The sequence below is a fragment of the Mastigoproctus giganteus genome, chromosome 5 (genome assembly GCF_048544385.1).
Source record: "Mastigoproctus giganteus isolate SK-2022 chromosome 5, ASM4854438v1, whole genome shotgun sequence".
Classification (NCBI taxonomy): domain Eukaryota; kingdom Metazoa; phylum Arthropoda; class Arachnida; order Uropygi; family Thelyphonidae; genus Mastigoproctus; species Mastigoproctus giganteus.
The window spans coordinates 6330627-6354995 of NC_143579.1; the positions used below are offsets into that span (position 1 = coordinate 6330627).

The following is a 24369-nucleotide window of genomic DNA, read 5'->3' on the forward strand; positions in this document are numbered from 1 at the left end:
CAGAAGCCACGTTAACCGCCTGTGCACCATTTTTTCTAAGACTTTGCCTAAACAGCTAGTCAGCGATATCGGCCTGTAATTATTCGGTATGGTATGATCCTTACCTGGCTTAGGAAAGGCTAGTACAATTGAGTGACGCCATGAGTGTGGATAAGTATTTTCTAAATAAATTCGATTGTAGAATTTCAATAGGGAACTTATTGCTTTATTATTTAACTTTTTTAACATTATATAGCATACTCCGTCCGGGCCGGCAGCAGTACTTGATGTTTTGTTTAGAGACTCAAAAAGTTCCTTTAACGTGAATGGCTGATTGTACGGCTGAGATGCCTTAGTATAAAAATTTATTTTATGTTGTTCTGCAGATGCCTTAATTTTTTGGAAGGTTTGACTGTATGTGGACACTGCTGATATACTGGCGAAAGACTCAGCTAATGCGTTTGCTATTTCTTTTGGATCAGACAATTCTTGCCCTTTCCAGTTCAGGATTGAGGCTGGAGACTGCACAAATTTACCGTTTAGTGCTTGAATTTTCTTCCAGACAAGTCTGCTGTCCGTATCCTTGTTTATGGTGGAAGCAAAGTCTATCCAGGCATCTTTCTTTGCTTTTCTTCTTTTTTGGCGGAAATTGGCCTTGAGTTTTTTAAAGTTAATAAAATTAGCAGTTGTAGGAAATTTTCTGAAGAGATTCCAAGCTCGATTTTTTGTCTGTTTAGCATTTGTGCATTCCTGATTCCACCAGTAGTGTCTCTGTCTGCGTTTCCCAGGTAAAGATTTTGGTATTGCAGAATTCGCAGCTTGTAATATTTGATTTGTTATATGATCGTTGACACTATCTATGGGCTGAGACTGGATTATCTCATCATCAAACTGGATTAGGGAGGAAAATTTATGCCAGTTTGCCCTATAGAATTTCCACGTGGATCGCTGCAATGGAGATAAGTTTACTTGTGTTTGAATACTGCAAAGAATCGGCAAGTGATCACTGTTTAGCGGGTTATCAAGAACTGACCACCCCATATTGGCATAAATGGAGGGAGAGCAGATTGAAAGGTCTATTGCAGTCATGGATCCTGTAGTAAAATGGACATATGTGGGTTCACCAGTGTTTAACAGAGTAAGGTTATGAGTATCAAGCAGCAATTCTATTATTTTACCCCTTTTGTCAATTTTTGGCGATCCCCATAGAGGATGATGAGCATTAAAGTCACCCAGTAAGCAGAAAGGAGATGGCAGCTGATCTACTAGCTTTTCTAAATCATCTGAGGAGAAAGCAAAATTAGGAGGGAGATATATAGAGGCTATTGTAATGGTGATACCAATTTCAATGCGCACTGCCACTACTTCAAAAGGAGTTTGGAGGGATACATGCTTGGATGGAATGTTATTTCTGACAATGATAGCCACCCCTCCATGAGCTGGCGTGTCAATGCTCCTATCTCGTCTAAAAATGGTATAATTTTTTAAGGAAGGGCACACTCGTGAATTTAGAAGGGTTTCCTGTAAGGCTATGCCAGCTGGTTCATACCGATCGATTAGATCCTGTAAATCATCTTTTGAATTTCGAAATCCTCTGCAATTCCACTGAAGGATTTTTTCCATTATGTGGTTTTTTGTGTTGTTTTCGATTCTGACTGTTTTTTAGTTGCAGCTTGCTTGCATCGATCAATTTTTGCTTTGTCTTTCCTGGGAAAAACGGGTCGGATCACATCCATCTCATCACTTGCATGTAGTTCTAAAATTGTATCTTCTGCTTCGTTATGTTCATCAATGTCCATTCCGGTGGTGGATGTTTGCGGTTTTTTGGTTTCTGTTACTTTTGGTTTTATTGTTGAGGAGGCCTCCGTTGGTATGGTGATTGGGGTATTATTGGACTGTTCACTTGTTTTTTGTGTAGGACATTGTTTTGAAACAGAAAGCAACGAACGTGCCCAGTTCGCAATTGATATATTTGGAGGAATCGATACTTCAGTTTGGATCCCTACAGACTGTGAAGATTGAGTTGCTGCGGCATATGTTTGCTTTGTCTCTGTTTTGATTATCTGTCTTCTTGCCTCTGAGTATGTCACTTTGTTCTCTACTTTATATTTTTGAATTTTTTTTCCTTGCTTCCATAATTCACATGTTTTTGAGAAAGCTGGGTGGTTACCCTTACAATTTGGACAATGCGGAGTGGTAGTGGCACAATCAGATTGGTTATGGTCTTTTGACCCGCAGATGGGACATACTGCCTCACCTCGACATGCAGTCTGGGAGTGTCCATATTTTTGGCATTTGTAGCACCTGATGGGATTCGGAATGTATGGTCGGACACGGCAATGAAGGTAGCCTGCTTTCACAGATGTTGGCAAGTTAGGAGTGCTAAAGGTAAGAATTATGCTTCTTGTTGGAACGAGTGTACCGTCTTTTCGGGTCATGATTCTCCTTGCTTGGATGACTTTTTGATCGTGTAATTCTTGGACAATTTCCTCCTCTGATACAAGTAATAAGTCCCATTCTGTTATTACTCCCTTTGAGGAGTTTAAGGTGGCATGGGGAGTAACTTTTATTTGGTGTCCTCCAAAAGTTGTGAGCTTTAATAGCTTTACAGAATGTTGAGGTTGAGTTGTTTCTATTAGAAGATCACCTGATTGAAGTCGCCGTACTGATTTAGGTGAACCAGCAGCAGACTCTATGCATTTCTGCACTAGAAAAGGTGATAATTTGCTCAGGGGCTGATCTGATAGAGAGTGAAAGATGAGGAAGGCTGGTATCTCCTCTTTAGGTGTTGTTTTCAACCTCTTTGCTTGAGAATAGTCATTTTCATTGTCACTTTTATTTGCTAGTCTTGAGCTCGATGGCTCTAAAGGTGGAAATGAACTGTTTTCCATCTTTGCTCCTTTCAGCCCTGGGAGAGTGGATTTCTTCTCCCAGGTTACCGGCCCCGCCACGGGGAGGCAGGAGCAGTGCCGCTAGAGTGACCAAGCGGTATAAGGGTTAGTACGTTAGTTTAAAAAGAAAAAAGAAAGGTGGATTTCCTTTCTTAAAACTTGCTTACAATTTGTAAGACTAAGTTATTAATTAAAGACAATGTAAAAAACTTTTTAAACTAAATAAGAACTTTGGCTCTGAGTAAACGCTTTATGAATCACTCTGAAATTCGCTTGATCACTATAACGCTTGGCACCCGGGGCCACATAAAGGTTATAAAATCACCTTTATGTGATTATGACGTCGTTATCTCTACTAGCAAATGTTTGATAAATCATCGATAGGACACCATGCAACATTGCAACCTGTCCACAATTCTCGGATAGCTTCATGTCTGACCACATCGTAACTCCCAAGTCCCATTCCTCCACTACTGACTTTAGTTCAACTCCACCAAGTGTATAAGTTATTTTGGGGTTGCTGTTCCCCAAGTGTAAGACCTTGCATTTTGCTGAATTAAAGCATAGCTGCCACGTTTCTGACCATCCTGGAAAGCTATCTAGGTCACTCTGAAGACGCACTGCTTTTTTTTTTTTTTTTTATGAAAACCCCAAACACGAAAGGTATCAAAACCTATAGTACTTAGTACCGTGCATGGGTTGAAGGAGAAGTATGGAGGGAGGGGAATGCCGGAAACTTTGCTCTAGAGACTAAACATGGGTTTCACCACTTCAAGCCTCCAATAAGCAAAGTGGTGGTATTTCACCGGTTGATGAAAGTCATTGGTGGTAATCATTAACTACTCTACTGATGTTTACATCATCTGCAAGTTTAGACCTCACGCCCTCCATCCCTTCATAGATGTCATTTAAGATAATCATAAACAACAGTGGTCCCAATACTGATCCTTAAGATAATCATAAACAACAGTGGTCCCAATACTGATCCTTGGGGAGCCCCACTACTTACATTAACCCAATCTGAGGAATAACCATTTATCACAACCCTCTGCCTGGTGCCCTCAAGCCATCGTGCTATCCACCTAAGGATTTTCCCTATGATTCCAGCCTGCTCCAACTTATAAAGTAACCACTCATGTGGGACTGAATCAAATGCTTTGCTGAAATTCAAATAAACAATGTTGAAATTATTTCCTAAATCCAGCTCACAAGTTACCTGTCAAAATGGCTAACCTGATTTGTTAAACATGATTTTCCCTTTACAAAACCATGCTATGTATCCTACAGAATTCCATTTCCATCTAAATGATCCTGAATTCCACCCTTGATCATTGCCTCCATGATTTTCCCTACTACTGAAGTTAGGCTGGCCAGTAGGTAATTTCCCGTTATACGCCATTATGTTCCAATTTACACCAGTCCAATGGAATCTCTCCTGAGTCCGGTGATGCTCTCATAACTAGCCTTAATGGTTCAATGCACTCACTTGCCGTCTCCTTTAAGATTATAGGGTATATGCCATCAACTACAGGAGCCTTACTTGCCTGTAGGCACGAAAGTTCTCATTAAACAATCATTTGAAATAATTACATATTTCAAACATCATTAATTACGTTTTTTTCAACTTCACTTCCATGACACAAAAGGTTTTTTATGTAAATATTGATGCAAAGTAACTGTTGAATTCATTTGCAACTTCAGCTATGTTATCAAATACTATCCCATGTCCATTACATAAGGGGTCCAATGTGATTTGTCCTTCTGTTCTTTGAATTTATATATGTGAAGAATTCCTTAACTGCACTCTTTGCTCTCTTCTTTATTCTTTATCCCCACTCTTTGCTCTCTCCCAGACTCAGTAAAGATACTATAGTGAAAATTATACTTCACTTAATAAAAATCTTTCTCCTTCAGAAAATGATGAACATAATTCAACCATGGAAGGCCAACATGAACAGAAAATCAGTATTCCCCAAATTCTTTCCAAAATAAGAAATTGCCTGACTCCAATGAGATTTTAAAAGATGAACTTGAGCTGGAAATTAATGAAATACTTTTAACTATTTTTGCTAAAAAAGTTCAAAGCCTAGAAAATATGGACTGAAATTGTCTACGATTATCTCAGTACCAGAATAGAATCCGAAAGGACGTTTTCTGCCGCTAATCAAATACTGTATGTACCAAAATTAGATCCATTTTAAAGATCATACTATTGATTGCTTATGTTTCTTAAAAGCTCACTTTATTCGGACAGGTAGTGTGGATGCTTAAATATAACTAAACTTTGCAGTAACAATATGTATTTTTTTGTTTTTAGAATAACTATATTTTTAATGATTTTTTTCAGAATATTTATTATTGCAATTAAAGTTTATTTAAATCATGAATTCAAGTAATTACAGTACTTGTTTTTTTTCCTTACTTTATTGCACCTTATAAAGTAATCATCAAAATTTATTGAGAAAAACATTTGTTTTTGGAATATCGGTATTAATACTGGTATCCTGGTTTCGTAAATTAAAAATACCAAAATACCGGTATTGTAAACCTAGCACCATATCGTTGGAGGACCACAAGGCCATAATAGCCAGGGAACCACTGCATTTTGAACACTAAACAAATCCATGCCACGAAAGAATGATCAAACTGCAGAATGCCATAGATTTGCATAATGGTGGGCCTTATGCAGTGTTAAAATAATGAGACAGAAAAAACGTACTACTCGTGTGGAAAAAGCCACACCACTAAACAAACAAAGCAACCGCTAAACTTATATATACCAGTTTATATAAGTTATAAGTATGCAAGAATAGATAAGTCTGATAAAGTTTGCCCAGATGGAGATGAAAAATACACAACCAAATGCCATGGATTAGAAGGGTAAGGATAGTAGAAAAAAGAAGTATTGTAGGTTTGTAAAAGGCAAAAGAATGTATCCTAAAAGTTATGATTTTTCTTATAATTATAATTTTCTTAATGCAGCATAACTTTTAGGATATTAATATTCTTTTGCCTTTTACAAACCTATAATACTTCTTTTTTCTACTATCCTTACCCTTCTAGTCCTTGGCATTCTGTAATAGCTTCCCTTTATTTTTTACAATGTCGCATATGGTTTGCTCACCAACATTATAATGGTTCCTTAGAGATTTAACAGACGAACCATTTTCAAACTTTTGAATAATTTCAAGTTTTTGTTTAATTGAAAGCACAACTCTTGCATTTGCCCATCATTTTTGCGATTTCTAAACAAAAAAAAAATCCGACACCCCTGACATAAATAACAAAACAAAATTTGTCCTTTTGCAGTGCAACAGAACACAACAATCACTGCAATGCACTAAAACAAACTAAACATTTGGTGTCTTTCTTTTTGAGCAGCGGGTGCGAAGACAGCAGGGATTGCAAAATAACAGACACACTAATCTCCCAATGATGATGACATAACGGCGCTTCTTGTCGCTTATTTGCGACTTGCAAAACATCTATACCTATTCTGGCTATTACTTAAATTTTATGATTTCTGGTTGATTTTTTTTTTTTTTTTTTTTTTTTTTTGGAGTCTTTAAGTGTACCAGTTAATCCGATCCAGTAAATCAAGAGTCTGCTATATATATATATATATATAATTTGTATTAATATTAAATTAAACTGAGTAAGTATAAATGGATGTGAAAGTTACACAAGGTGCCAGTAGATTAGTGAAAGATGAAAGAATGTTAATATATATATATATATATATATATAAACGCAGCGATTCCATGACCATTATTAGCCTCGTGGTCCTCTGTCGATATGGGGCATAATGGTCAGTCTATTATGTCTTATTAGCTGTATTTCCCTCTCCCTGTTGGTTTATTTTACGTTATTTTTATGTTAATTTTCGCTCTACAGTTTTTGCCTTACTACTGACTTATGTTTTATTTTGAATTATCGGATATATCTGGGCTTCATGTGGAGGATGTGCATTTTGCTGCCTCTAATGATAGCTTAACATTTATTTATTCATTTATTTTTTTCTTATTTTATGTTATTATATCTTAATTTTTAAGCCATTATTTAAATATAACTCAGTGGCAGTAGTGGGTTGATATGCTAAATAAGCAGTGCCTGTGCCGCCATCTATTCTTTTCTTTTATATAAGCTGGCTAAGCTTACATTGTGTCAGTGGTGTGGCTCTGCTCTGGAGTGCTGTCTGTTCTATAATTTATTTCTCGCTGCATAAGGACCACCGCCATGCAAATCCTCTGCATTTATGGATCGATCGGAGGAAGAATGGATGGTTTGGTTCTTCGATCTTTTCTCCTTTGCGACGATTTGTATAGCGAATGAAATGCAGCGATTCCATGACCATTATTAGTCTCATGGTCCGTCTATTATGTCTTATTACCTTTACTTCCCCCCCCCCCCTGTTGGTTTATTTTATGTTATTCTTATGTTAATTTTCGCTCTACAGTTTTTGCCATACTACTGGCTTATGTTTTATTTTGAATTATTGGATATATCTGGGCTTCATGTGGAGGATGTGCATTTTGCTGCCTCTAATGATAGCTTAATATTTATTTATTCATTTATTTTTTCTTATTTTATGTTATTATATCTTAATTTTAAGGCCATTATTTAAATATAACTCAGTGGCAGTAGTGGGTTGATATGCTAAATAAGCAGTGCCTGTGCCACCATCTATTCTTTTCTTTTATATAAGCTGGGCTAAGCTTACATTGTGTTAGTGGTATGGCTCTGCTCTGGAGTGCTGTCTGTTCTATAATTTATTTCTCGCTGCATAAGGACCACTGCCGTGCAAATCCTCTGCATTTGTGGATCGATCAGAGGAGGAATGGGTGGTTTGGTTCTTTGATCGTTACACCTTTGCGACGATTTTGTATAGCGATTGAAATGCAGTGATTCCATGACCATTATTAGCCTCGTGGTCCTCTGTCGATATGGGGCATAATGGTCAGTCTATTATTTTGATATTTTGTTTTTCTCTTAGTAGTTCTTTTAACCCCTTTTTGGTGATAGTAGTAGTAGTAGTAGCAGTAGTGGCATGTGATGCAAGAAAGCAAATGTATGAGCTTATGCAGCATCAGCCAAAAAAAAAAAAAAAAAAATCACACCATTCCCTCCAAATGCCTGTAAAGTTCCTCCTTAAATTTATTCAACCTATCAACTTCCACAACGACATATCTAGGAAATAAACTCATACACCGACCATTGAACAAAATTTACTGTAACTAAAATTTTTACAAATAGTATAAAAACAATGTAAAATCAAAAACAAATTATTTACAATAAACTAATGATTGTATATTGCGGAATACTAAAAACTGTAATAAAAGATCATTTACAATAAAATAAGCTAAATATAAAATTAAAAGCGCTAAAAACCTGGAGCTTTCGAGAGCGTCAGCGCTCTTCTTCAACAGTAATATGACTTCCTGCAACATCTCCTTAAATAGCAGGTTCACGGTACCTCCACACGTGGTATTTCTCCACGTGGTTCAATCGGCACATGGTCAAAACCGGAAGCGGAAATGTCTCGAGTACGTGGCAAAGAAAATCGTTCATCCGAACTTAATACAATTGTTTCAAAAATAGGATGAATACGCATGCCTCTATCTCTATTCATGGTATTCTTACTGGATGAACCAATCCGTAAACCCTCGAGCCATTTACGCTCCCAGTATCCGTGTGCACGATCCAAAATAATAGCGTCCACCGGGGAGATTTGATGCTGCTCTCCCAAAAATGTTCGGCCACGGCAGACTTACTGTAATCAGCGGTTCTTATGGCATTTAAATGTTCACCCAAACGATCCCTAAGCCGTCGTTTTGTTTCCCCCACATAACACTCCCCACAATCCGGGCATTCTATTCTATAAATAACTCCGCTACTGAGATCTTTTGGTATACGGTCTTTGACCTGAGACACAGCTGTGCACAGCCTCCGCCCAGGAAGCTGTACACAGCGTGTCCTATAACCCCGTAAAATTCTTGCCAGATGCTCAGTAAGGCCCGGATAGTAGGGGATGTATGAGGTGGCTACCGGAATGAACAACTCCCTACGCTCGGACACACCTCTACTATATCTATCCAGGATCCTCTGGGGGTATCCGCACTTTCTAAGTTCTGCCGTGACACGATTAATTTCTTTCTCTTTATCCTCAGAAGTGGTACAGTGTGATCTTACTCTGTCAAATAAAGCTTTTGCTACACTATTCTTATATTGTCCAACTTGTGCTGAATTATAGTGGGTGTATTGACCTCTACACATGGGTTTTTTAAAAACTGACGTCTTAAGCCTAGAACCCACCCTAGAGACCAATACATCCAAAAACGACAGAGTACCGCCCATTTCCACCTCTGAGGTGAATTGTATAAATTGGGAGAAGCTATTAAGCCAGCAAACGGCATCATCCTCCCTCCCCTTCTGGACCAAGGCAAAGGTATCATCAACGTATCTTCTTCAATTCCTGATAGGAAACGAACACCCACTAAAAACCCTACTTTCCAACTCCTCCATGGCCATGTTGGCCATGGAGGAGTTGGAAAGTAGGGTTTTTAGTGGGTGTTCGTGGAAGTTCCAATTCCTTCTTATTATAATCTTCTGTATTTAGGACCACCGTTGATCTCCCTTTGTCTGCTGGTAAAACAATTATTCCTTTGTCTCTTCTCAATTCTTCTAGTGCTCTCTTTTGACTAAGGCTGAGATTCGGGGATGCCTTCCTCACCTGACTCAATGCTGCAGCAGACTTCACACGGATTTCATTAGCTAAAGGCTCAGGAAACTTATTAATGGCCCGTTCAATACCCATTGCTATCTCCGCAATGGGGGTTTCGAAGGAACCAGCGTGAACTTAGGGCCTAAACTAAGGACTGCCTCCTGCTCTTTCGTGAGCTGTCTATTACTCAAATTATGTATAAAATGGGTGCTCCTATCATATCGCTGTACCACATTTTCACTCACCAACCTATTGAACTTCATAATTTGCCTTTGCCTATATGACTCTGCTACCCTAGCAACTTTATCCGAGACTAACTTTCTGATAAGAACCAGGTGTCTAGAAGAAACATTACTACCAATATTACCTAAATACATGCCAATTTGTCGTCTAGTAAATCTGAGATCTTCATGCAGCTTACGAATCCAAACATTCATAATACTCTTTTGAAAACACACAGTGGCCCGTACTAATCGAACATCCTGGAAAGGTATTTTAACCCTAAACCCATGCGGTTCCAGCCTACGCTCTGCAACGGCACGCAAATCTTAAATGCTGTTGTTGTCTAGCTTCTTTTACACAATACTTCTGATACTCTCGGAGATGCTGCACAACTATATGGCTGACAGAGGACGCTATTATTTTGGATTGTGCACACGGATACTGGGAGCGTAAATGGCTCGAGGGTTTATGGATTGGTTCATCCAGTAAGAATACCATGAATAGAGATAGAGGCATGCGTATTCATCCTATTTTTGAAACAATTGTATTAAGTTCGGATGAATGATTTTCTTTGCCACGTACCCGAGACATTTCCGCTTCCGGTTTTGACCATGTGCCGATTGAACAACGTGGAGAAATACCACGTGTGGAGGTACCGTGAACCTGCTATTTAAGGAGATGTTGCAGGAAGTCATATTACTTTTCTTTTCAAGAAGGATGTAGAGCTGCTGGAACGAGTACAGAGAAGGGCAACAAGATTAGTGAATGGAACAAAGGGGTGCTCTTACGAAGAAAGGCTTAAGTTTTGCAAATTACAGTGTCTGGAGACTAGGCACCAGCGAGGTGATCTGATAGAGGTGTATAAAGCCTTGAATGGTTTAAGCATGCTCAATGCTGATGGGATTCTTCCTCTAGCTCAGAAATCACCTGAGAGGGCATAAATTCAAATTGAGGAAAGACAGATGTAGGATAGACGTGCGGAAATTTGCCTTTAGCCAGCGGGTGGTTGGTTGGTGGAACAGACTTCCATCCCTTGTGGTGGAGGTTGATAGCCTAAATAAGTTTAAGGCTCAGCTGGACAGGTATTTTGAACGAACAGAGGGGTGAAGTGGAAGTGGGTTTTTTTTTTTTTTTTTTTTTGGCTGATGCTGCATAAGCTTGCTTTCTTGCATCAAATGCCTCTACTAATGCTAATGCTACTGTTGAAGAAGAGAGCTAACGCTCTCGAAAGCTCCAGGTTTTTAGCACTTTTAATTTTATATTTTAGCTTATTTTATTGTAAACGATCTTTTATTACAGTTTTTAGTATTCCGCAATATACAATCATTAGTTTATTGTAAATAATTTGTTTTTGATTTTACATTATTTTTATACTATTTGTAAAAATTTTAGTTACAGTAAATTTTGTTCAATGGTCGGTGTATGAGTTTATTTCCTAGATATGAGTTTTCCCGACCTCAGAGGCCTCTTTCAGGATATTCCACAACGACAGATGGAAGTTTGTTCCAGCAATTAACCACCCGCTGGCTAAAGGCAAATTTCCGCACATCTATTCTACATCTGTCTTTTCTTAATTTGAATTTATGGCCCCTTAGGTTTGTAATCTGAACAAGTGGAAGGATCCCATCAGAATTCAGCGTGCTCAACCCATTCAAGGCCTTATATACCTCAATCAGATCACCGCGCAGGTGCCTAGTCTCCAGCCACTGCAATTTGCAGAACTTAAGCCTCTCTTGGTAAGGGGATCCCTTCATTCCCCCTCACCAATCTTGTTGCCCTTCTCTGTACACACTCAAGTAAATCTACATCCTTCCTAAAATGATATTTCACGTTTTTCGGAATTGGTACCTTCGAGGGGGGGGGGGGGGGAACTGCTAAATTATAATATAATTAGCATTATTTTAAATTTTATATCGGTTTTATTAATTGGATTTAAAGTGCTAAATTATATAGGGGACTTTCGGCTACTGTTTATGTCTTATTACCTTTACTTCCCCCTCCCTGTTGGTTTATTTTACGTTATTTTTATGTTAATTTTCACTCTACAGTTTTTACCATATGGCTTATGTTTTATTTTGTTTTATTTTGAATTATCGGATATATATATATATATATATATATATATAATATGAATAAAATATCAAATATAGTACTTTTTATTTTTATCCATCAACTGAAACTTTGATTTTATATTACATTTTATATATATAAAATTGAATTAGTACCAATGAGTTAAAAACAGTGGAAATAAAGGGAAAAATAAAAATAGACCGAATATGTCAAATGTTTTTATATTTATTATAACATGCATATATAGATATATATATATATATATATATATACACACACACACATACACACACCAATGAGCCAAAACATTATGACCACCTATCTAATATGATGTTCATCCTCCACGTGCAGCCAAAACAGTTCATACCCGGGTAGGCGTGGATGCTACAAGTTTTCTAAATGTGTCTTGGTAGATCCTTTAACTCCTCTTAAGGTCTGTGGTTGAGTCCTTATTGAGACCAATATTACCTAATTGGCAGATTGGAGTTGCTGTTCCAACAAAAATCACAATTGCTTGATGGGATTGATGTCTGGGGAATTTGGAAGCCAGGGCAATACCTGGAAGTCTTCCTCATGTTCAGCGAACCAGTCTCAAACAATCCAGGATATGGCAAACAATGTGTGGCATGGCGCATTATCCTGCTGAAAGACAGCACTGCCAGAGGGGATGACCACTGCCATGAAAGGGTGTACCTGGCCAGCAATGATGTTTAGGTAGGCAGTAGATGTCAGAGAGCCTGGCACATGGATGACTGGACCCAGGGTATCCCAGCAGAACATCGCCCAAAGCATGACACCACCGCCACCGACTTCTTTTCATCCCACGGTGCATCCAGGCGCCATCCAGGTAAATGATGCACATGTACCCGGCCCTCAACATGGTGCAACCAGAAACATGATTCATCAGACCAGAGAACCTTCTTCCAATCACTCAAGGTCCAGTTTCGATGCTTGCCCATTGTAGGTGCTGTCACCGGTAAACCATGGTTAGCATGGGCACTCAAAGTGGTCTGCAGTTACGCAGCCCCATTTTCGGCAGGGTTGAATGTACTGTGTGTTGTGACACATTACTCCTGTCACCAGCATTCCAATTACCAGCGAGTTGCACCACAGTCGCCCTTCTGTTGCCACGTACCATCTTGGAGAGCCTTCGCTCACATTGAGCATCGATAAGCCATGGTCGTCCAACACCTCATCAGCAGTTCATGGGTTTTCCCTCCTCAGACCACTTTCAGCAGGTACTAATTATGGCTTAAAATGAGCATCCCACCAGCCGTGCCATTTCGAAAATGCTCTGACCCAGTCATCTGGCCATTACAATTTGGCCTATTTCAAACTCTCTTAAGTCTGCTGCCTTTCCCATCTGAAGAACAACAGTAATACTGATTAATGGAACTCAGTATCAGGTGTTTTTATTCCATGTCCTAACCCGCGCACACACCGTAGTTCACCTACAGTTGCTTCGATTTGCATAACGACTTGCTGGTCATAATGTTTTGGCTCATCGGTGTATATGCCAATGCTAATGCTAAAATAATCTTCTGTTGTACTATAAAATAGTACAATAGATTATTAATCAATGGCAGATTATGATCTAAATAAAATAACAAAGATATATTCTTCAGAAATAGAATATAAAAGAGCATTTAATCCTTGAATATATTTACACTTTAACACCAATGGCTATACCTGGTACTGTCACATAAAGCCACTAACGGTCGCTTCATTGCAAACAAATCCTTCCGGCCAAATACTATATAAAAAATAAATATTTATTCATATGTTATAAAAAATAAACAAAAATATTACACATTTACTATTCAGAAACATTATAAATACTATGAATATATCTTTAAGGAAAAAAATTCTTATAAAAGTAAGTGAAAAAGCTGAAGACACATATAGGTTGAAAATAAATAAAATTCTTACTATAAAATGTCCTTAACCTATAGTGAACTTATATTTTTGTACATCATAACAAATATGTATGTGTTCACTCCCCTAGCTAAAAAGCTTTATTCCTAGGAAAAGTAATCTGCGTGCGTGCGCGCACGCACGCACACAATTGAACTACTGAAAAAGTAGATAAGTTCATCATGATAGTAACAGTTTAAAGGCCATACTAGACAAGCACTTAAAGTGCTGGCATCACAGCTGGCAGTGTGAATGCCTCCAAAACAACAAACTACAAGTAGCATTCCTAACATCATATCACTTCAAACTAGAAGGTGCATTTCTAATATTGCACTGGACATCACCAGCGACTGACTTTTTCTATTCTCAGTTTCAAGATGGATGTTGTTCGAGTTGGATGGATTGCACATTTATTTTTATTTATTTATTATTATTTTTTTTATTACTCCAAAACAGCCGAAGCCTTACAGAGGAGGAATATGACAGTAGCAATACAGTAATAATTCTATTTACAATCTGTACACAATGTCAGGTCTCAATATACAATGTCAAATATACAAGGTCAATTTACAACCTATACAATGCATATCATACGTTACAAGCGATTTGCACTTGAGCAAAGCTGTGGTAACAGAGAAATTTGTATTTCTAAGCATTTTGTTGTTTTCTTTTCTTGTTAGTTCACATTAAGTAGTTGCATTGATTGATTTGTGTTATTATTCTTATTGTTATCCCTATTTTTTTTTTTTTTTTAATTGTTATTTCTTATCTTTGTTCATTGAAAAAAAAAATTTTTTTTATAGCTAAGTATACCTATCTTTACAGTATTATTATTGTTATTATTATTAAATTAGCCATTTATTTTCATTCTCTAGTAGCTTGATTGTAAAACCTTTGTAACTCTTTTTTGATATTAATGTTTTCATTTAGAATATCAATGTTGGATTCATTTAGCAGTTTTGCAGTTCTGTTGAAGTAATGAAATTTAAGTTGATCAGTTCTGAATGGCTCTTGTGCCAGCATATTTTGTCTTCTCAAGGCTCTTGGAAGACAGCTGAAGTTGATGAGGTAGAGCAATTTGGGGCATCCAACTTTCCAGCCACGAGATGCATTAGGAATTTGCAGTCTGCCTCAGCTCTTCTTTGGTAGAGTGGTACCATCACAAAGTGAATGCACCATTCATCATACGATTTTGTGTTCAATTCCAACCTAGATTTGTACACCAGGAATCTGACTATGGATTTCTGAATACGTTCCAGTTGTTTTATAAGACTTTTGGTTTGAGGATTCCAGATTTGTGAGGCATATTCTAGAATTGGGTTGATTATCATTATGCAATCTGTTTTTATGAGCTGTACGTTGGTGAAATCGAAGCAGATTCTTTTAAGCAGTCCAAGGGATTTGGAGGCCTTAGCTGTACTTTTATTTACATGTGTGTTGAAGTTTCCCTTGTCAGAAAACCATACTCCCAAATCTGAAACCTCATGTATTCTCAATAGCTCATGATTATTAGCTTTATAGAGATAATTAATCTTGTGTTTTTTGTGATAGTCTGCGACAGACATGGTGCAGCATTTGTTTAAGTTTAGTGTTAGACCATTGTTTGTGATCCATCGGGTGATGGTGTCTAGCCCATTTTCCAGTGATTCACAGTCTTGTGTTGTTTTGGTTTTGTATATTTATGTAAAGAGTTGATTGCAAGTGGAAAGAGAAAACAAAGCAGGAAACAGATTACATTCCCCCACCATAATGAATTACTTCCGGAAACAAAGGGTAACTACTTATTAGATTTTACCTCAAGGGACTACTCAGAAAAACACCTATTGTTACTGTCTTCACACCAAGTACTGACAAGTACTTTCTATCCATTTGATGTAGAAAACATTCTCAACTACCCACACTGTAATGGATTACTTTCTGTGCAATAAAGGATTAGTATTGTTTGATTTTATGACTGTTCATGCGAGGTTCCTTCGACACCAGTTTTCAAAGTTTATAATGCAGCTATCAATAGAAATATTTTCTTGAAATTTCATTAGATCATATATACATCCAGAAAATGTGCTGTAGTGATAGTGTTCCCTAAAAACAATTACAATAAAGCAAACATTTCTTTTATCAAATGCGCATTGTGGTATCAGTTTTACACCAGTTTTTCCGTTTCCAGTATGGCTTCCAATAGATGAATTTCCTTGATTTTGTGTTAGTAGATGCAACAGACATTGAAGAAAGGAAGTACGATCTTTTCGTAATTATTTCAGTTATGTTTCTTATGCCAAGAAATAGTTGCATGAATCTTTTGTTTTACTCCCGTATCATGCTTGCAACGATGCTTCCTTTCATTGTTTTCACTACACTTTTCAAAAAAAAAATTTTAAAAATGAGAGAGAGAGATGTTATAAAATTATTTCAGATACAGAATGACACCGAGTCATGTCTGAAACGAAAAGTTCAAAATTCATTTTGGAAAAAAAAAGACCGCACATGATTCTTTTTTGTTAACACCAACATTAGTTCTACTGTTACAGTGGATATTCTTCAGCAGTTTTCCAAATACTGTTTTGATCTTATATAATAATAATATGGTTCTTTATTAACTTAAATTATATACATTCATGATTCCATACACAGATAACCAGAGGAATCTAACAATAAATTGTCTATACAAGTGAACAAACTTTTATTTCATTAACTAATGAAACAGTACTAAAATAGAAGTAATATTTACAATGAATACAAGGTTCCGAAATGACTTTCTGATTCTTTTCATCATTACATAGTTTATCCCAGTTCGGAAACATTTCTTTTCCAATTTCTATCCAAACTTTTATTTCATTAACTAATGAAACAGTACTAAAATAGAAGTAATATTTACAATGAATACAAGGTTCCGAAATGACTTTCTGATTCTTTTCATCATTACATAGTTTATCCCAGTTCGGAAACATTTCTTTTCCAATTTCTATCCAACACTGCCTTTATTTCTTTGTTGAAGTAGTCTTTTAATGCCAGGTTGAACAGGGCAGGCCTCCTTTCCACCTCACAAATAAATTTCTCTGTACCAAACATCATCTTTCCCAAACAATAACAAACAAACACACAAACAAATAAAGGCTTATGGAGAGAATTACCTCACAGGCAATATAAACGTCAAGTCGCTGGTGTTTGCAATCCCTATGATGGCATTGGCAGGTGTTGAATGCCAGCTAACATCATCCAACATGGCATTTGTAATATCCATCTAGTTTGCATTCTCTGTTTTCTGTAAAACTGGGCGTTCAAAGGAGTTTCCAATGCCGCACTTTAAGCACCTGTCTAGTATAGCCCTAACTTATAAAAAGTGTCAATAATAGTCATATTATTATTACACTATCAATTACAAGAAATCTTTTAATCAAAACCGTTAATAAAATCCCTTCCATTGCTAATTATCGAAGACCTTGGAATTCTCCTTGATTCAAAAAAATCACACTTAGTTCCATTCATCAAAAACTAACAGACTAAAGCAGGAGTTTTTACATGGTACACAACTACTACATTTTAAGTGTTAACTTAAAATTAACTTAAAAAGAAGGGAAGTTGAATCTTTTGATAACTCAAAAGATTCAGCTTCCCTTCAGTGTGCAATGGCTCTAACCTTTGGTCGGGTGCATTCCAACTATCTTCAACACTGTTCCTTATTCAAAACAAAATTACGATATTTGTCAGCTTATAAGATGCTGCGGCATGGAAGATGCACACTAATTTTGGAATGGTAAATTTAAGAAAAAAAAATTTTGAAAAAAATTTATTGTTAATGCAATGGAAATTTAAAATTCAGTAAAAATAAAACCCAAAAACCAATAAAGAAAGGTATAGGATTCCAGGTGACCCCCTGCTTAACACTGATAATTCGTTCCGGAAAAACAGAGTGCTAAGTGAATTCGCACTAAGTGAGTGCCGCATTCCCACAAGGTATAATATGTATTTGCGAGTTGTGTCAGTGCCATAGGATATTTCCTAATCAATAATAAACGGTAGAGAAAAGATGCACAAATGTCGGTCAAAATATTTAATATTCAAATATTTGTACATATAAAATATTCTGCATTATATAGGTATATAATTATATGGTAACTACTTACTTATCAAAATTAAACTTAAAATTCCAATTAAAATCATGAATTTAATAGATCTAAATTGATTTTAATTGATTTCATTTAATTGATGAATTTAATCATGTCCAGTGGTATTAATATTTACAGATTTTTGCCCTCTCTGATTTATGGTTTTATTGGCTTATAAAACCGTAATTAAAAGTCAATGGAATTTAGCCAAATCGGGAAGCCATATTCCCGATTTGGCTAAATTAGTAGTTGCTTCGTTTTCTAGCATTAAGCACAAACTTATGGAAACCTAATATTTTCTGTTCATACTCAGCAGGCATTCTCTCGGGCTATTCTAGTTCTTGTGCATAAACTTAACCTGTTTATTTTCATGAAGCGATAACACTAAGATTCAGTTCCTTTAAAGCTGTGTATCCCATTATCAGCTGCTCGTTTCTATGATTCTACTATTATCATTTTTATTACTCACTGCAATACCTCTCTAAGTTCTATTATCCAACTACACAAGTTTTCTTCCAAATATGGCCATTTTGGTGGAATTTTATGAAGGTTGTCCTTTGTTTTATCAGCTTCTTGTAATAAAACTTCTTGCTTCCTCCACTAACAAATCATCTTCTCAGTAGGTGGTGGTCCAAAATTTTGTTCTGCTGCTGTCATATTGCAGCAAAAAACATCAAGTTTTACTGACATAGTGCCGTAGTACCGAATTCCATCACCACGAGCACCAGCGGCTTGCATTTCAAAAATGGCTACTTTCACAGGAGCGGAGCGTGCTTTGTGTGTGTTTTGGTTTGAATAAACGAAATCTGCAACAACAGTGCAACGGAATTTTCGCACCAAATATGGAAAGGAGCCTCCCAGTAGACCTAAAATGTACTCATGGTACAAGAATTTTGTTGAGACAGGTTGTTCTGTTCGCCATGACAAATCTCCAGGATGCCCACGTGTTTCTGATGCTGTCATGGAAAAGGTGAGGGGGAGGTTTAATTGGAGCCTTGTGAAATCAACGCGACATGCGTCCCGTGAGACTGACATTCCACAACCAACCATTTGGCATGTGTTATGAAGACACTTGCAGCCATACCAGTTTACCATGGTGCAACAAATTACTCACTCAGATAAGGCTGCTCGTCAGGAATTCTGTACAGACATGTTACATCAGATAGAGGAAGACGAGACATTACTGAACAACATAATCTTTAGTGATGAGTCAACATTTCATGTTAGTGGTAGGGTTCACACCCACAACTGCAGGATTTGGGCCGACAAAAACCTGTGTGCATGTCTGGAACATGTTCGTGACAGCCCAAAGGTGAATGTCTTTTGCACCCTCAGCAAAGTAAAAGTTTACGGACCCTTCTTTTTCCATGAGACAAACATTCAACAGCATCATGTATCTGGATATGCTGGAAAAAGTTTCTCATTCCACAGTTGAACGAAGATGACCACGAAGGATGCTTTCACTTTCAGCAAGATGGAGCACCTCCTCACTACCTGATGGAGGTAAGGGAATTCCTCAATAACCGTTTCCCGGGTCGGTGGATTGGTCGAGCAGAGCCGTTAGCATGGCCACCTCGTTCTACAGATTTGACACCTCTAGACTTTTTTCTATGGGGTTTCATTAAAGATCAAGTGTTTGTTCCATACTTACCTACCAATCTTGCCGAGCTCAAAACTAGAATTCGCCGCAGTTACAGAAGTTATGCCGGATATGTTACGTCGTGTTTGGGAGGAAATTGAGTTCAGAATGGATGTCTGCCGTATCACCAATGGGAGTCACATCAAACCAAAATGACTGATTTAGGTAAAACTTGATGTTTTTTCTACAATATACCAGTTCAATAAATTATTTAAGTCTCCTGAATAAATTTCTATACACTTACGAAGTTGTAAAGTCCTTTTTGAATCACCCTGTATATCTGGAATTCACTTGTTAGTCTAACAACAGTCTGGTAATTACTGAAAAGTATACTAATGTATAGTAGTTAACTATCCATTAACTACTATACGTTAACTCTCAATTCTGTGCATGTGTTGTATTGCCACTTGTGGTTTCTAAGATGCAGTGCAATTTTTTAAGATATTTATAAGGAAAAAAAGTGTGCTTTATAAGCCAGCAAATACAGTAGCTTATTAGACACAGAGGGTGCTGCATAATGAGATGGGCCAGGTTAAATCCATATTTCCTTGAAAAGTCTCAAAATTTGAATATTCAAGGATTTAAAATTCACTCCATTATGCAAAACTCTATAACATTAGGATATTAATAAAAAAATGCTTACCCACAAGCTCTGACATTTGAGCTATCTTAGATTAACTTGTAGGTTAGTGCAAATGTATCATTTAACATAGCTATCTACCAAAGTAGTTGAATTAATTAATTAAATTTGCACTAACCTACATGTTAGTCATTCTACCTTGTAACATGAGGCTTTTGCCCCTAAATACTTTATAGTCTACCTTAGATTATATATTCATTCAAATCGCATTCCACTCCTCTTGGTTCAGAGTAAAAGGTAAAGTGCAGCCATTATCAACCCACTGCAGGATGGAAGCCTCCTCAATAATTCATGCTGAGGGAAATGGACCATAAACTGCCACGCTGGTCCAGTCAGGTTGGCAGATCAACCGTATTCAGCAATAAGGGGCTTGAACCCCAGTCTACTCAAAGAGCGTGTGCTACTGCACTCCCGCTCTTGACCACTCGGCTATGGAGGAATTTTTTTCAGAGTAAGCCCTCCTTATATCTTGCATGATGTGACTAAAATCTAGATGGTTGGTCAACAATCAAATAAATCTTACTGCTGTTTGTACCTATGGACTTCTCTCTCTCTCTATGGATCTCTATGCAATCCCCAAGTGCTCATTTGAGCATTTCATATTCTTTTCAATTGCATATTGACCAGATTTCCCTATCAATACTTCTAATTATCACTTGCTTTTGTGGGTTATGAATTTTAATCATCTTATAAAATATTTCTAATATTTATTACGATAGTTAAATGTAAATGATTTTTTTTTTACCTGCAATCTAAGAAAAGCATTATATTGCTTTATAAGAATATGCATAAAAATACTGTGAATACTTTTTTCCTTCCAACTCATGTATTGATGATTTTGGTATACTACTTCCCACCATTCCCAGTACACTCCATTCACTGCCTCCTGTGGTGGAATCTCTTCCATCAAAAGGATTTTGATCAATCTTGATGCTAAGAAAACTCCAGATCCTGATGGTATTTCCCTACTTGTTCTCAAAACCTGTGATCCTGAACTTACTCCTGTTCCATGTTACCTTTTCTAACTTTCTTATTCCAAAGGTGGTTTCTCCTTCCTGCTTGGAAATTTGCTCATATCTAGGCAGTTGCTAAAAATGTGACAAAACCCTCTCCATACAATTATCATCCCATTGCACTTACTCCTACTCCTTCTAAAGTACTGGAGAAATGCATTAACTGCCAAGTCCTAAACTATCTAGAACCCTTCCATCTGATCCACGATTGCCAATATGGAATCCATCAGTGTCAATGATGATATTATTGGCTTACATCACCCATCTATAAATAAATTCAATGGAAAAGTTTGGTTAAAATTGAGCAGTTGCACTTGACATTTCATAGGCTTTTGAACATATTTGGCAAAGGTCTTCTAAATAAGCTTCCATCATAAGGAAGGTTATACAGAAGACCGCAGTTCCTTCTCCCACTCTTTTCCTCTTGTATACTGATAACCTTTTTTCCACTGACTGGAAATCCTATCCATAGTTTTGCTGATGATAGTACATTGCATTTCAACTTCCAGTTGAGAAACCTTGTCTTACACAAACAGTTTCAACTTGTCGACCATCTACTACCCATTACTGAAATGCTAATCTCCAGCTAATTCTTCAATGGGGCAAAATTAACTTAGTTAATTTTAATCCTTCTAAAACCCAGCTCAAGTAATATTAGATATTATGTTTCTCTTATCTCCAATGACACTCAGATTTCCAGACATGATCACTTAGCTCTATTAGCGATTACCCTGAATTCTAATCTCTTTCTCTTGGCATAAGCATATCATAAATATTGCTTTCTCTGCATCTACAAAACTGGGTTTTCTCTTTCACTCTCAGAATTACTTTTTCTCTTACAACTGCTTGTGTAGAAATTTCTAATCCACCCACAAGGGAATATTGTTCCCACATATGGGACAGTGCCCCTCCCAATAACCTCTCCCAGGCTTTCAGACCCGATTCAAAAGAGAAATAGTTAGGTTAATTATTAACCCATCTTTTACAAAGTCTCTCCACTTTCTGTCTTATGGACATTCTGTTTCTGCTTCATGTCTTTTCTAGAGATATTTCCATGGGCATGAACACATACTGCAACTAGTCAACATCAATTTACTGTCCAACTACGAACTCACAGAATCAACTTCTCTTCTTCCTCATATATCTCTTCAACTTCTGTTTTCTGAAACAATGGCCTTTGCATGTATTTCTGGAAAATTACAATCTATAGAAATTCAAGTCTAATGTTAATGAGTATCTTCTTTCATCTTCTCAACCTCAACCCATTCACGATATTACTTATTTACAGCAGACTCTCAATTTACTGGGATTGGATTAACCAGGACACGTCAAGACTCCAAATTAAAAAAAATAATAAATAAACCAGAAATCATAAGTTTCAAGTAATAACTAGATTAGGTATAAACAGAAGTTTTGCAAGTCATAAATAAGCAACAAGAAGCGGCATTATAGTCACTGGGAGATTAATGTGCCTATTATCTTGCAACCCCAATTCACGAAGGAGGCTCAAAGGGCTTTGTTATATTTGTTATTTGGTTTTTAGGAGCATTAGCAACTAAGGCCATATCGCTCCGGGGATATGCGGTGGTCATTACCTGACCTTTCCGCATCCTCCGTATTTGGTGGTCACGGGCTCGAACCCCGGTCTAATCAAGAAGCGTGTGCTACGCACTGCTGCTCCTGCCCACCTGGCTACGGAGGCGCCCGGCTCAAAGGGCGAAAGTAATTATAGACCTGATAGTTTAACTTCTGTTCCAGGAAAATTAATGGAGACATTGGTTAAAGAAGCATTGCAGGATCATCTAGACAAGACTTCAGTTATAGCTCGGACACAGCAAGGTTTTGTTAAGGGGAAGTCTTACCTGACAAATTTCACTGGATACTATGATGTGGTCACAAGGAACTGGATGTAGGGAATAACTTTGATATCATATAGTTTGATCTTAGAAAGGCTTTTGATACTGTTGCACATGGAAGATTGCTGAACAAATTTGAGCAGTGTAGCATTGGAGGCAAATTGCTGCTATGGATAGAGGAATGGTTAAGTGGGAGAAGACAGAGTGGTAATCAATGGACAATGCTCATCGTGGATTAATGTTATTAGTGGAGTCCCTCAGGGTTCAGTGTTGGGTCCATTGTAGTTTTCTGTATTTATAAATGATACTGATGATGATATATCAAGCTTAATGTCCAAGTTTGCAGATGATACAAAGGTTGGCGGAATTGTTAAAGACACTAATGACAGTATGCTGCTGCAACAGGATCGAGAAAAGTTGAGCAGATGGGCTGAGAGGTGGCAAATGAAGTTTAACATTGACAAATGTAAAGTACTACATATGGGAAGCAGTAACCCCAGAGTAACGTATCAACTCTATGTTACTACACTGACAGTGGTAGAGAAAGAAAAGGACCTGAGGGTAATTGGGCAGGCAGATATGAAGTTTTCTGAGCAGTGCAGACGGTCTGCATGAGTAGCTCGTGGTGTCTTGTCAATGACATACAGGAATTTTTCTAGCAGGAATAAGGAGGTGATTATCCCCTTGTATAAGGCAATGATCAGGCCACGCCTTGAGTACTGTATACAGGTCTGGAGGCCTCATTTTAAGAAGGATGTAGAGCTGTCAGAACAAGTACAGAGAAGGGCAACAAGATTAATGAATGGAACAAAGGGTTGCTCTTACGAGGAAAGGCTTAAGTTTTGCAAATTACAGTGTCTGGAGACTAGGCACCTGCAAGGTGATTTGATTGAGATGTATAAAGCCTTGAATGGTTTCAGCATGCTCAATAATGATGGGATTTTTCTTCTTGCTCAGAATAATCACCTGAGAGGGCATAAATTCAAATTGAGGAAAGACAGATGTAGGATAGATGTGCGGAATCTTTTTTTTAGCCAGCGGGTAGTTGGTTGATGGAACAGACTTCCATCCTTTGTTGTGGAAGTTGATAGCCTAAATAAATTTCAGGCTGAACTGGACAGGTATTTGGATCAAACGGAGGGGTGAAATGGGAGCATTTTTTTTTTTTTTTTTTTTTTTTTTGCTGATGCTGCATAAGCTTGCTTTCTTGCATCATATGCTAATGCTAACCTCCCACTGTCTTCACACCCGCCGCTTGAAAAAAAAAAAAAAGAGAGAGAGAGAGAGAGAGAGAGAGAGAGAGAGAGAGAGAGAGAGA

At 37.4% G+C, this 24369-nt stretch overlaps 1 protein-coding gene across 1 annotated transcript in view; it reads right to left on the reverse strand.

The window, feature by feature from the left end:
* The window catches only part of LOC150085143 (BCAS3 microtubule associated cell migration factor-like), a 345830-nt gene that overhangs the window by 216741 nt on the left and 104720 nt on the right, over positions 1-24369 (reverse strand). Inside the window, exon 6 of the mRNA XM_090373846.1 lies at positions 13573-13636. Within this exon, the coding sequence (XP_090229972.1) occupies positions 13573-13636 (64 nt within the window). The remainder of the gene's footprint in view (positions 1-13572; positions 13637-24369) is intronic.